General features: G+C 40.3%; 1 protein-coding gene and 2 long non-coding RNA genes across 9 annotated transcripts in view; 2 read left to right on the top strand and 1 right to left on the bottom strand.

Annotated features, from left to right (window-relative positions):
* The first annotated feature begins 269 nt into the window (after positions 1-269).
* Positions 270-1,091, top strand: LOC143893413 (uncharacterized). Its single transcript, XR_013255787.1, has 2 exons — positions 270-410; positions 624-1,091. It is a non-coding gene; the product is annotated as an uncharacterized LOC143893413 (long non-coding RNA).
* Positions 734-13,673, bottom strand: part of LOC143893393 (protein tramtrack, alpha isoform-like) — a 47,338-nt gene continuing 34,398 nt past the window's right edge. For 4 of the 7 annotated variants that reach the window (XM_077398693.1, XM_077398692.1, XM_077398695.1 and 1 more), the window contains exons 5-7: positions 6,534-6,808; positions 5,968-6,297; positions 734-5,876 (exon numbers count right to left, since the gene is read on the bottom strand). In XM_077398693.1, coding sequence (XP_077254819.1) covers positions 5,724-5,876; positions 5,968-6,297; positions 6,534-6,808 — 758 coding nt within the window. In that variant the 3' untranslated portion in view covers positions 734-5,723. Of the gene's footprint in view, positions 5,877-5,967; positions 6,298-6,533; positions 6,809-7,469; positions 13,314-13,673 lie in introns of those variants that run through there. The other 3 variants (XM_077398697.1, XM_077398699.1, XM_077398696.1) reach the window with 3 other exon arrangements.
* LOC143893412 (uncharacterized) lies at positions 5,772-7,725 on the top strand. Its single transcript, XR_013255786.1, has 3 exons — positions 5,772-5,910; positions 5,997-6,285; positions 6,496-7,725. It is a non-coding gene; the product is annotated as an uncharacterized LOC143893412 (long non-coding RNA).

The following is a 13,673-nucleotide window of genomic DNA, read 5'->3' on the forward strand; positions in this document are numbered from 1 at the left end:
AGTTATGGCAGTCGTACGAATGTCTTGTCTTCAATTGTCTCGGCGACGGCGTCGTGGGAGAAGGGAGGTCAGGGAGAATCCTCATCGCTCCGGGTGTCCAACAGCCAATTGGAGTACCCGCTTTCTAGAGACATTTTGGAATACGTCGTGTCGCGAGTACGTGCACATTCTGCGAAGCGCGCTCGCGTTCCTTCTCTGTCGTTTCGACTCCGCGATCGTGGAACCCGGAATTTCAATGCGAGATTTAAATGCGAGGTTGGGTCATTTTGCAAAAAAGAAGAATAAGAACAGAAAGAGGAAGAAGAGAAGAAGAAGGAGAAGGAAGATGATGATGATGACGATGAGGAAGAAAAAGAAGAAACAAGCGTGGCGGAAGATGACTTTCACCGAACTCCGATTACCTTCATTTGGTGATTAATCGGTTGAATAATATCTGTATCATTTTGTTAACGCGGATAGAATTATTTGTCGCTTAATGTTGAGAAAAAACATTTAAATTTGACAAATTCTTAAATTATCTGAATTATACGGTTACAGATTTTTGATTGAAAATTTTGAGAGTATTAAATATTTCTCTTCATAAGTTTAAACATTAATGTTAATGAAAGTATTTCTTTCCGTAGATATAAAGTCCGGATGCTGGCATCGATTTATTTTTCTCGTCGACAGAATTGCAGCCCAGAAATTGGAATGGATAGCGGTTAGGTGGCGACGAACAGACGAAGAGGACACGCTCGATCTCGATTTTGATTTTATTTCCTTCCTGACATGTAATGCGCAACGCGTTCTGTTTTAGCCCTCGCCGACGATCGGCGCGCGGGAGCGTAATTGCTGCAGCTCTCTCGCTTCTCTTTTTTTTTTATTACTTTTTTCGCGCTTACAGTACGTACACGTGCATCGTATGTGCACTTTAGACGGGTCGCATTTACGGGCGAACTCGCGCCTGCCGCGCTTTATTTACAACGCGAGTCGCGTATTTTCAAAACCCGCCGATTTTCGCCAGAATCCGGTCTGAGAATTCAACCAGGAATGACTGTACGATGACCGAAATCCGATTAACTCGATCGATTATTAACTTTTGTCAAGTAATACTGGCAATATTTCGCGAATAGAATTGTTGATTCTTTGTTGTTTAAAGTCTTTGTTGTGTAGAAAAAGAAAGATTGGATCGGGTACAACGAATTATATGTAGTTAGAGATTGCGCGTCGTGCGAATTAAATTCGTTGCCGGTTGAATCGCCGATTAAGTTAATCCGGTCTTGATCGAAGTCATCCCTGAAAGTCAGTTCTTCGACGATCGTCCTGAAGCTAACTTCCCGATTATTCCTTATAAAAGCTCTGCTCCTTAAAAGTTCGATTGCATTCTGGCGGAAAATCTTGACTGATGTTCAACATAAAGAAAAATAACGATTCTCTATTACTCAGAAATATAATGATATTTTATTGACGATAGCTGTGTATATAACATCTCGAGTACGAAATTCCTTCGTTACCGAAGACGCCAAGCACAAATATGCTTCCAGTAAATTTTATTACATAAAAAATACCACTCTATATCTTCCGTAGATTTTCTAAAATAAGAAGAGTGACGTGTTTTTTTTATCTCGTGAGAGAGACAAGAACGACGAGCGACGAAGATAGTATGGCGGGTGTTGAAAATGAGCGTCTCGTTCGATAGTCGGTACAGTTATTGAGGAAAAATTAGCGCGCGAGCCGCCCGAATTGCGAATTATACGCTTCGTTATCGTAAACAAATAAATAATTTATCTTCTCGCACGAATGTGTACTCCCGGCTCGCGGCCAAGTCGCCCACTCGACTTGCGCGAGCTCAGCCTTTCTTACGCCTTATGATTAATATTATTTAACATTTAAGAGAGAGTCATTATGGAAGATTGAAGTGCACCGCCAATCCCTCGCGCGTCTCCCTGCTTAATTAATCTTGTTCTCGCTGGTCAATTAATCGAATCTGACGAAAGAAAACGACTTAAGGAAGGATCAGAGGGGAGGTCCGCGTAAAATTAAATACCAGGTTTGAAACGGAATTATTGAAAAAATTTAATTTTCTAGGTAGCTTTTTGTTCTTAAAGGAAGAACTTGTCGTGATTTTCAGAAAGAAACGCGACAACTGGCAACGTCACAGATTAGAGATCGCTATATTTACAGACGCGATATCACTGGAAGACGACTGATATCACTTATGAAGAGTCCAAAATGTTATCGACGCCCGCGGGTCATATCGATAAGAGCGCGGGTCGCTGTACGCGATTTATGGGGAAGCGCTGTTTTTAAGCTACGAGGTTCGTCTAATCTTTTTTTTTTTTCTTCTTAAAATTGCTATTAATAACATCGCGTGATAGTAAACTTTAGTCGACCGCAAAAACTTATCATTGGCACAACGTTGAATTCCGGAAAAGACTGAACGCAATTCTCCTATATATTTTTCGCACATATATGTATATGATCTTAAAATAGTATAAAATATTTCATTTACGGCTATATATACTGGATTTGATATATTTCTTAACGAGTCATTGGAACGCGTGGAACTATAATGACTAGAAATTCCTTTTTCTTTTTTTGGCTAAACGATATCTCTTTCCAAAGATCCTTGAAAGATTTTAGGAATGGCTTTTCACGTAATTCATTGTTGGGGGGTTCTTCCTTCAAAAGGATGTATTTTACATACATCCTGAAATTGTGCTTTTACTCGCTAATAATTTGCAGAAATTTAGTGACGCTTATACATTCAAATCTACATAATATATGATAATTTATAGAAATGCAAGGACAAAAAGAGAGATCCTTCAGAGGGAAGACACGCGCGATCATGATGTGATTCTCGCAAAAATACTCTTTAGTAAGTTCCTTTGCTTTTCAATTATACTCGTTCTCAATTTAAATTCTCCGTTATATGCGTATATTTCTTAAATTTCAAGACCGATACTTCAGATTAATCAAGAGGGAGATGAACACGAGGCGGGGTTCCGTTTCGAACCAGAGCTCGCAGAATTAATATCTTCGATCCGCTGGTGCACGCCCCGCACGGATTTGACGTCGTCGCGTCGCTACTTAGCCGTGCGTACAAACGCGGCCGTGCGATCTCGCGCGGAAGGGAATCGCACGGACACGGGCCACAGGATCGGTATGCAGCGCGTGCACTAGCGCGCGCACTTTCTCATATATACCTGCGTCCATCTGTACATGATTGCGTGTAATGCCCGGCGGACAAGGTCAGAGGAAGCCTCGTCGCCGCGATTACAAATTCCAAAATGCTCGATGCGTTTTCACGCGTCGTCAAAGAAACGCGCATTTGTATATACGTGGGAAATGTGTGAGTATCTCGGATCGTGTGTATGTGTGTATTATGTGTTTTTCTTTATCTCGTCCATTAGCACCAAACTTAAGCTAGTCGCGTATAAGTGTGTGTGTGTGTGTGTGTGTGTGTGTGTGTGTGTGTGTGTGTGTGTGTGTGTGTGTGTGTGTGTGTGTGTGATTTTTACAGGCTGTCCTGAATTTTTATTTACGAGGGACCTCCTACATATGTATATATTGCGCGATTCCTTTGGCGCGCACAAGACAGAATAACGAGGATTAAAGTACTTTCGAGATATTCGAAAAAATGGACAGACTTTCTTGGAATATTTCAGCGAGATTAATACACGAGTATATAACGCGCCCGCCGCACATCCGGTGCCGATCAGTGCGCATTATATCATACTTATTCGTACGTCACGTGCGCTCGATCATAAAAGTCCACGTTCGAGGGAAACCCAGGTGCTAAAAAAACGAAAGTGTTTAAGAATCGATTAAAATAATAAATTCACAAAGAGTAGTCTCTAAAATGATTTTCAATGAATAACAATTGTATTAGTAAGGAGAGATCTAAACAATTAATTCTTAAGAAATTTTTAATTTTAGGCTGTAAGCTGAAGAATATTTTGATTGTCCAAGTATCTGCCAAAAATTATAATCAATTTCTACCTTTCAGTCAGTTTCTTAAAAAGTTTTCCTCGGAGGTGTGCTTTTGCGATTAAACGCACGCACAGATATATTCGTCTATCTATCTATCTATCTGCTATCTATCTATCTATTGTTTCGCTAGCGACACTAATAATCGTGTCGATCTAATTATCCGAGTGCAATAGCATGCGTGTCCGCACCTTCTGCGTGTTTTCACCAGGTATATTTCGTGCACCCGGTATATTTGTGACGTAACTGGGAGAGCGCGTAATTGAGTGAATTGTAATTAACGTTGGTACCCGTATGTCGATAAGATTCCTTTCAATTTGCTCTGTGTACTACAATACGTGCTGCGTATTATGTCACGCACAAGATACACCGGATGTGTTTCATAAAAAAGAAACAACACGTATGTGTCTAATATATCTCGAATGAAAAAGTATAAGGAAAAATTGTCAAACATTTTAAAGTCAAATCTCTCTTATTGTTAGATTTCAATCTTAAGTGAATTTCTGCCGACACCCTTTTTATTTATGCTAATTGGATCAATCCGTTTAATTAGTGCGATATTAAAAGTAACGAATAATATTTTGTTCTAGGTAGAAATGTCGCGTGGCGTTACCGCCTTTGGCATCACGTGGACACGCAGCATCGGCGGGACTGAGCACGTCGTCAAAAATCAGCAAAAACAACAGATCGGTACTGTACGGTCGCACTTGTTGAGCAAACGATCGCCGTGCGCCTGGGAAGATATACATTTGGCACTGGATTTTCTCTCTCCTTCTTTTACACTTCTTTTCGAGGAAAGCTCCCCTCACTCGTAATGACGCGACGTGCATGGAACTCTCGATTACGCGATATTGGATCGACCGTAAAAGGGTGAAAATTGTAAACATGAAGAAAGTTCGTCACAAATTTAAAAGATCTCCAGAAGCTAAATGCAAATAAAATGTGATCGAATATGTATTGCTATCCCTAAGAATTTACTTTGATATCGTTTATTATTGTAGCTCTAACTCTGTATTAAAATTTATTCGTCGGAACTTAACTCTTTTGGATCATAATTAATTGTGGGATTTTAATTACTACTAACTTTGATCGCGCAAAGATTTGTCTCGTCCTTCTATTTTGATTGCATTCTTTGATACTGTTTCATCCCACTTTTCTTGTTAAAATTAATTTTACAAGCAATTGTAACTGACAACATAAATTGTTTTAAAAGATCAACAATAAGATTAAAGAAATTTTTGCGATAAAGTCCCTTGCTTTCGCACGTAAAAGGACTTGGGTAATCGAGAGTTCTTTGCGACTCGCTGATACGCGACGAAAGAAAGTGCTTCTCTATTTACAAGGATTCGCAACGATCATAGCGATCGTGGAGACGTCGTCGTCGACGTTCATCACCCACAGCTGGTCGGGAAAAAAATATACAGCCGTGCCCCTTATTTTTACATCACCCGAACGATAGCTCGTTCGATTATCAGGAACGTATCTTCTTCGCGAAACCCGAAGACGTTCAATCCCCATTTCGGTCCTTCCTGTAATTTTCCCTCGTACTTAAAGAAACCACTATGCCGTTTTCTACATTTTCTCGAAAATAACGATCGATATCTATGTATATATATGTATAATACATGTAGAAAGAAAAGAAAGGGATGCCGACGGGACCGAAGGGATTGAACGGACCTCTCTCTTCGGGATCACGAGGAGGGCCTCGCCCGATGATGATATGGTTGCCCCTCGCCGACGCGGCCGGCTCGGCCTTAGCTGTTCATGATCGTGGACCTCCTGGAGTAGCCGCGTCTCGTCACCGTTTCACCCTGCGCCTCGCACTCCCGCTTCACCCGGTCGATTATGTCAGCCACCAACTTCTCCTCCTTCTCCCGCTGCTGCTCCCAATCCGGACCCTTGCCAATCTACAACGATACGTTGCCAATATTGAGTAGGAAGGTAGCGAATAGTACTGAACAATTTGGAGATAATATAGCTGTTACTTTGATGAAGTACATTTTGAAAGAAGGTATTCGATATTGCAGGTATATTGTGAGCAGCACTCACGTCGGTCGAGGTCTTCCGTGTCTTCTTATTGCCGGGCTCCTCGCGGTTCTCGTCGTTCTCGTTGTCCGAATGACGGGAACTTAAATGTCCGATGTAGCCTTTGCGGGACTTGAAGTACGTGTTGCAGCTGTGGCACTTGAAGAGCGGCGCCGGCTGGGCCACCTGGGTCGACACGTGGAGCTTGTACTTGTGCCTGTACCAACGGGTTCGCGACGGAAGCACCTCGCCGCACCACTTGCAGACTACGGAACCGTCGTTTTGAATGAGGTATTCCAGCAGCTTGGAAAACAACGTTTATTGGTATTTTTTTAAAATCTCTCTCGCTCCCTTTCTCCCACTACGCTACGTTCGATTTATCAGAATTTGTCACACGTGTATCGAGGGTACCGGAATATCAAAGTTAATTGATTTGTGTTATTCGTTATGAATTAAAAACTCGCCCACGTTAATTTAAAGTCCAGGGGAACGATTTTCAAGGTGCCAAAGGTTTCGAGGTCGCGTTAGAGACCACCAACCTGCTTCCTGACCTCCGGTTCGTTCTCGCCTGCTTCGGATTTGGGTAGCAGAAGGTCGGTTCGGTCCTCGTCTGTGCGATCCGTCAAGAAGTGAACACCGCTGACTACTCTCTCGGTCTTGATGAAGACGCCGCCCGCACCGACGGTGCCCTCGTCGTCACCGCCGTGCGTCGCCGAGGACGAGGCCGACGAGGCCGGCGCGGCGGGCGACGACGGCGACGACGAGTTACAGATTTCGAAGGTGATGTCGCTCGGTAGCTGCGGCGGCAGCTGATCTGCCGATCGCACATGCAACGAGAAAAAAGGTACACGGCTTAAGATGAAAAGTCGTTTGCGCTCTCGATAAATGGTACCACGAAGAACTGATCGCGTCAACGAGAGTGAAGAACACACAATTTCTTTTTATTTATCTATGAAAGATAGGATATCTGCTTCAAGAAAATATTTGCCCCAACCACTTACTCTCTTATTCTAATTGCATATTTTAATTGGCTTAATTGCATTCACTGATCAGCATTACGTTACTCAAGTTTTTGAATATTTGGGATTGATAATTTAAGTACTTACAACGAGATTTGAAAGAATCGACAAATACTAGTCAATACCATAGATTAATTTATAAAATAATAACCTTTTTCCTTCTTAATTATCAATGTAGCTTTAGATTTTAACATTGAAATAAAATTTGTGAAATAAAAACGTGGGATCAAGTTTAGAACTGAGCAAACTTTAATCTGCTAAGCCTTTCAATTGCACATAATTCACACAAACTGTGATTTACGTCTTAAAAGACTCGCGAGATATTCTTCTCGAATACGACGGGGATTCAAGAAGTAAAATAATGCGATAGATGAGGTATTCCACATATATACGGGGATGTAAAATACGCGAGGAACTGTGTTTGTAGTGAAGGATGACAGAAGAGACAAACTCCGCTAGACTATTGCAATGTATATCACAAAAAGTTACAAAGAGAGAAACTACAATTAGATAAAAACAAATAAAAATAATAATAATCGCGTTATTAGATTGCGTTGTCGTTCTTCTCGCCACCAGGCACCAAAGATATACATCTAAAGGTACATCCGAGACGGTACATAATCGTAGGACAGGCATATGTGTCCGCGATATGCGACGATAATGTGCGAACGTGTGCAGCAACTTGCATCATCTTTATTATTGTTATTCAATATATATGTATACGCGTGGAGCATATACATATATACGTCTATGTATGCATTAAATGTATAAACATATATATTATATAAACGCGTCTTGGAGGGTGCTTTCGGACGTGCGATATAACATAACGTAATATAATATATATTTCCATATATATATATATATATATATATATATATATATATATATAATATAATAGATTTTCTTTTTTCTTCATTCGCAACGCGTATGTACCTGTATTTTTTGTGCAAACTACCCTCGAAATCCGCGCAATCTCCTCCGTCTCTCCTATTGCTGACATATGTTATCATATCATAAATAACGGTATATTTGTTTAAAACTTTCCCGACAGATTATCGCTTTATAAAAATACACGTATCGAAAGATATTTAAAATCAATTAAAAACTATTAACGAATTAATTTAATCGAGTGATTAGCAAATAGATTTATTTAAATCTTTTGTTTTTTAATTAATTGGAGCGTCGATTGAACGATCGAATGTAGGATTGTAGATTCAAGGATTTAATCCATTTAAAAATCTTTGCATACGATTTTTATAGAAATCTTGTCGGAGAAAATTCTGCGAACGTTGACAAAAAATAAATACAGATGACGCGTATTACAAGTAAAAGTGAATTTTTTCATTAATTCGTTTTATTATCGTTACTAAAAGATATTATACGTTTTTCTCTCTTTGCCCTTCCCGGAGGCTGATTAGTTGCGAATTATAGTCGCAAATTCTACTACATAGTAAAATTTGTACATAACTGTGAAGCGTGGTAAAAAAAACCTTCTTTTCTTTTTGGAAGATTTCAGAAAAACGGAAGAGGCGCGACATAATTGGCGTTTAAACTCTCTCTTTCTTTTTCTCTCTACATATAATATATATACCATTTAACGCTTAAATAAAATATCTGCATCGTGAATAGAATAATAATAATAATAATATAATAATAATATTAATAATAATATAATCGCATTTTGCTATATCTCACGTTTTGCTCCATTGAACGCGCCGCGTCTCCTTTAAAGCCTAAACGTATCTCGCGCGCTCTTCTAACTAATACCCGCTGTGTTATATAGTATAATAAAATTGGAAAATAAAATAATGAACGCGTTAAATCCGGCCATGTGTCTAAAAAGAAAAGAAGAATAGCAGACAGCGCTATAGTAACGTAGCGACATAATAGTAATTGTACGTAACTAAACCATTAAGAAGTAAATTCGCCGCTGCTTGCGACGCGCCTTGGAAAGTGGAGAGGAAAGGTGACACCGTTCTTAAAATGTATCCGGAGACCTTGCGTCAAAGTGGTCTGTATTTTATTAGCCGCAATACACCATCAAATTTAAAAAGATTTCAGAATTTTGTAATATTTCTTGACAAGAACCGAACATCAATGATCTAAATTTACGGCGTTAAAAGATTTAGTGCTAAGAGTTGTGCAATACCAAAAAGCGAATAACGTGAATAAAAATTCCGAAATAGATCAATTTAAAGCGCTACGATTTATGCCGAATCAACCTAATTATTACGCGATCCCGCGTAGATAAGAGTTATCGTTGCGATTTTTGATAACTCAAGGCGAAGGTCTCCTGGGAAGAAATCACAAGCACGTGCACATTCCCTCCCATAAGATATATCTTTTTTTTTCTCTATACATATATTCTGTTAAATAACTCTATATTTCTCTCGCTCGATCGTTCTCACATGCATTTACATTTTCACGTTTCATCGCTTTTCTCATTCACACGCGTACACGGATAACGCCAGTGCGGAAGACCAAAATACTGCTTTCTTTCGGTTCTCGATGCTCCCTCGAAAGCTCTTGCTCAGCAGGGTCAATTAATTGACAGCCCGTATCCCCTCAACTCTTTCTCTCTTATCCGTCAACAACGTCCCGGACTGGAGACAGATCTCTTTACTTAGGTTTTCATGGACGAAAGAACGCAGGGAGGGCAGGGAAGGAGAAACAAGAGGCTCCAGTCGGGTCCGTCAGACATGCATACATTTATACGGTGTCCGTGTACATATACAATATATAACGTCTTCTCTCTAATGTGCGCGTGCACCTGTGCGTTTGCTTATATACTTAACAATAATAATAATAATAGTTAGTGTAATAATTCATTTTTTTTTATATCCATGCTGGTCCAGAGCTAAAAGTTAATAATCCTTACCGAACAAGTGATAATAAAAATAAGAATTAATAATAATAATAATAACTGTAATATATATAGTAACAGTGATAATAAAAATAATGTTGCGATTGTAATAGCAAGTGCGAGAATAATCGATAGTTATATAGCAAGTAACTAGTTAATAATCAATAATCAATGCTTCTATAATACACTTCCTCAGAAGAGGCAAAAAAAAACAGGAAGATATTTCAGGGAAGAAGGGAAAGAAACCTGTACACCGCGGTACACTGCTACACAGGATACTTCACATATTCGTGTTCTTTCAAACTTTCTTCTCTCTCTCTCTCTCTCTCTCTCTCCCCCCCCCCTCTCTTCCCTTCTCCGTTCTTATTAACACCATACTAATATAGTCCAGAATAAATATACACTTCCTCGTCTCTCCTTTCTTTTTCTTTTCTTCGCGTGTATTTCTAATTAAAATGTTAATTCTGTTCGATTCACGAAATAACGGTTTGCTCCTTCCTCTTCATTTATTATCTTTACTTCTTCCCTCTTTTTTTTTTGTAATTTTCTTACAGATTGCATTGAAAATTCTATAGAGAAACAGGAATGCATTATTTGGTCAAACTGAAAATTGGATTTTGTTCAAGATTGAACGTTACATAATTTCAAAAATGTAGCAATTAGAAATATGATTTTACATTTAATTCCCGAGTGAATAATTATGATTAAAAGAAACACGATTAAGTGGAGTTCTTAATAGCTAGAATTTAATGTAAAATTAAAAAGATAAATTACGGACAGAAAAAATATTTGACACGTCGAAACAGAAATTGTGCGCTTTCGTAGGAAACCGTTCGTGAAATCGGAGTAAGAATCTTTTTCTCCATTCGTCGCTGCATTCTTCGATGAAAGGGATTCGTCGCCGTATAATTATTAGGAACCCCGAATAACCGAGACCTCGGAAATGGATGTCTCTTAATTCCTCGGAGCAACACGAATACCACACAACTATTCTAACAGATTCTGAGTGTGCTCTCGTAAAAAATAGTTCTCTTTCAACTCGACGATGTTCGATATTAACTTCCGAGTTCTCGAAACGCTTGATTTGATGACTGCTTCTTCAGGTTGTAAAGGGATCTTGCTTCGTGGTGCACGCAGAAAACGAATTTATCGGGTGTATCCTCGCGATATCGAGAACGCCCATCTTGCATTTAAAAATCCTTTACATATTTTTGTTTGCAAATTATACGTTATAATCGTCAAATAATCACGTCGTTCGTACGTTATTAATAGAATTTAATAAATAGAACGATTCGTAAAACATTTCCGCCATGTGCGGATGCACCACGATTTCCTTTTCCACGTGTCATACACGTTGACTCGATGAACAAACGAGGATCGAGCCCATTATTGCACAGAGGATCATATAATACTAACGTACACAGAAAGCGAGGAGGGACTACCCTTCTTCTCTCCTTCTCTCATCTTCGTCTTCTTTATCATCACATACCATCATCTCCCCTCTAGACTTTCTTTGAGTTCGCTCTCTCGTTTGCTCGTATCATCTTTAGAGAATCTGTCACTTCCTCTTTAAGGAAGCCTCCTCTCGCTTCGCGGAAGAACACGGCGAAGCGCGGATCGTTGTCGATGATCACCGTCATCGCGGGGGTGAGATGGGCTACGCGATTGGTCCGTGACCAAACAGTCTTTCGGCGTGGGATGATATCTTACGTATGCTGGCAAACGCGATGATCGCTGCAGCAACGGCGGGTGATTATTCAATGCGAACTATATTGACTTCTTTCGACAGTATATTCCGCAAGATATTCGTTTCGATCTCGCTAAAAAAGAAAGTTTGCTTACTTATTTATTGTTTATCGAATTGTCTCGGGATTTTAATAAGGAAAAAAGCGGCAAACTGTTCAGCGGCAATTAATCAATTAATTAAAACTGTACTGAATCTTTTACATTTTCAAAAAGGCGCAATATAAGTTCCTCACAGAAATTTCATTATAAATTATATACTTATAATATATATATATGTAAGTGTATACACACATACATATGTATATACATGTATAATTATATACAGACTGTTTGATTGATGTATGTCATTAAAAAATCGCATATTCTACATAAGAAAGTCAATCGAAGTCCTTTATGGTTTTTGGATATTTTTAATATTAACCGAGATATTTTGCAAGTTGAATAATTTTTCAAATCAAACACTCACAAATGGGGTGCATAAATACTTGTGTACAGCTTCGAAACCAAGAGATCACTGCTTAAAATGTGTTAATAAACTTTGATATAAAGAATAAATGGTTATATTTACATTATTTTGCTTATTGAAGTAAATTCGACACATGTACGCAAGCATGAGGCAAGTAGAGGAATCTGTGGTCTTGACTGAACATCAAATATTCTGTATAATTATATATAATTATACTTATAATTAGTATAAGATTAATTTTTTTCTCTATATTGACAAAAAATAGAAATTAAATTTTTTCCAACTAATTGTGCCGCACGTTGTTTATGTTTTTAGATTTCGCAGTCCTTGGAAATTGACTCTATTCACCCGCCGTTACCGAACGCCGTTCAGGAGCGACTGCCGCGCCTGAAGGTCGTCGTTCTGGCCGCCGCGGCCGTGGTCCTGGGTGCCGCGGTGGCACCGATCCTTCTCGCGTGCCTCTGAACCGCCGCCGGGCCGATCGGCAGCCCACCTCGCCCTCGCCCCGCCCGCTAAGGCCCGCCAGGCAGAAAGAAACTGAAGGGCATGACGCAGTCCTTGGGCATGAAGCAGTCATGCACGGTCTTCATGTGGTTTTTCATCTTGTCGGGCCGCGAGAACTCCTTGGCGCATACCGGACAGGGGAACACCTTGCGCTGATGGCCTTCGTGGTAGAGGAAGGCGTGCCGCTGGAAGCTGTACTTGTTCTTAAACGTCTTCTGGATGTCGAGCTTGGCACACTCGGTGCACTGATAGACACCCTCGCTGATGGAAGCGTAACGGAAGAGATTTAAGCCGCGCACCGACATCTCCGTCAGCTGCTCGGCTGGATCCTGGGACTGCGACGTGGCGCGACGTCGCATACGTCGCTTCGGGGCCTGACGGCCGCTCGGCGCCGACATTGCGCCGACGTTGGACGTGGTGTTCGCGCCGCCACCGGCGTTCCGGGAGGCCGGCGATCCCGAGGAGCTGCGGGTCAATGTGCCGCCTGCGCTCGTCGTCGTAGTCGTCGCGCCCGCGTTCGTCGTCGTCGGCGCCGCGTTTGTCGTCGACGTCGACGACGACGTGCTCGCTCGTGCGTTCGACGGCGACGAGGACGACGACGAGTTCGGGGACGACGACACGTCCATCGATGTCGTGGCCGGCGATGCGCCCGTGTTCAATCCGCGAGTTTTCTCCTTCCAGGTCTCGTTGCCGTTATCCGTTTTGCTCGACGAGAACTCTGTGGAAAGACGACGATTAGTAAATGTGCTTTTAGTCAACTTATTCGAAGATTGAATTATTTAATAATGTGACTTTTACTAATTTATTATAAAATATCAAAAAAATATGGATAGAGTACGCTACATCCTCCTTCGAAAGTATCGATATTGTTTAATGCAGATTTTTATACTTTTTAATATGCTTCAATATCATTTTTAAATGTATCAGTATATCATATATTTTCCAAATGCATCGATATAATAACTTCCTTTAGAAGCGCTCCAAATTCTATTATGACATTAATGGGATTTTTTAATAATTGTTCGTATGACTATTTTCTCTGAATATTATTCCGGCAGTATTCGGCAGTTGATACTTT

This window comes from Temnothorax americanus, unplaced genomic scaffold (genome assembly GCF_048541705.1).
Source record: "Temnothorax americanus isolate GAGA-0224 unplaced genomic scaffold, ASM4854170v1 Scaffold12, whole genome shotgun sequence".
NCBI lineage: Eukaryota > Metazoa > Arthropoda > Insecta > Hymenoptera > Formicidae > Temnothorax > Temnothorax americanus.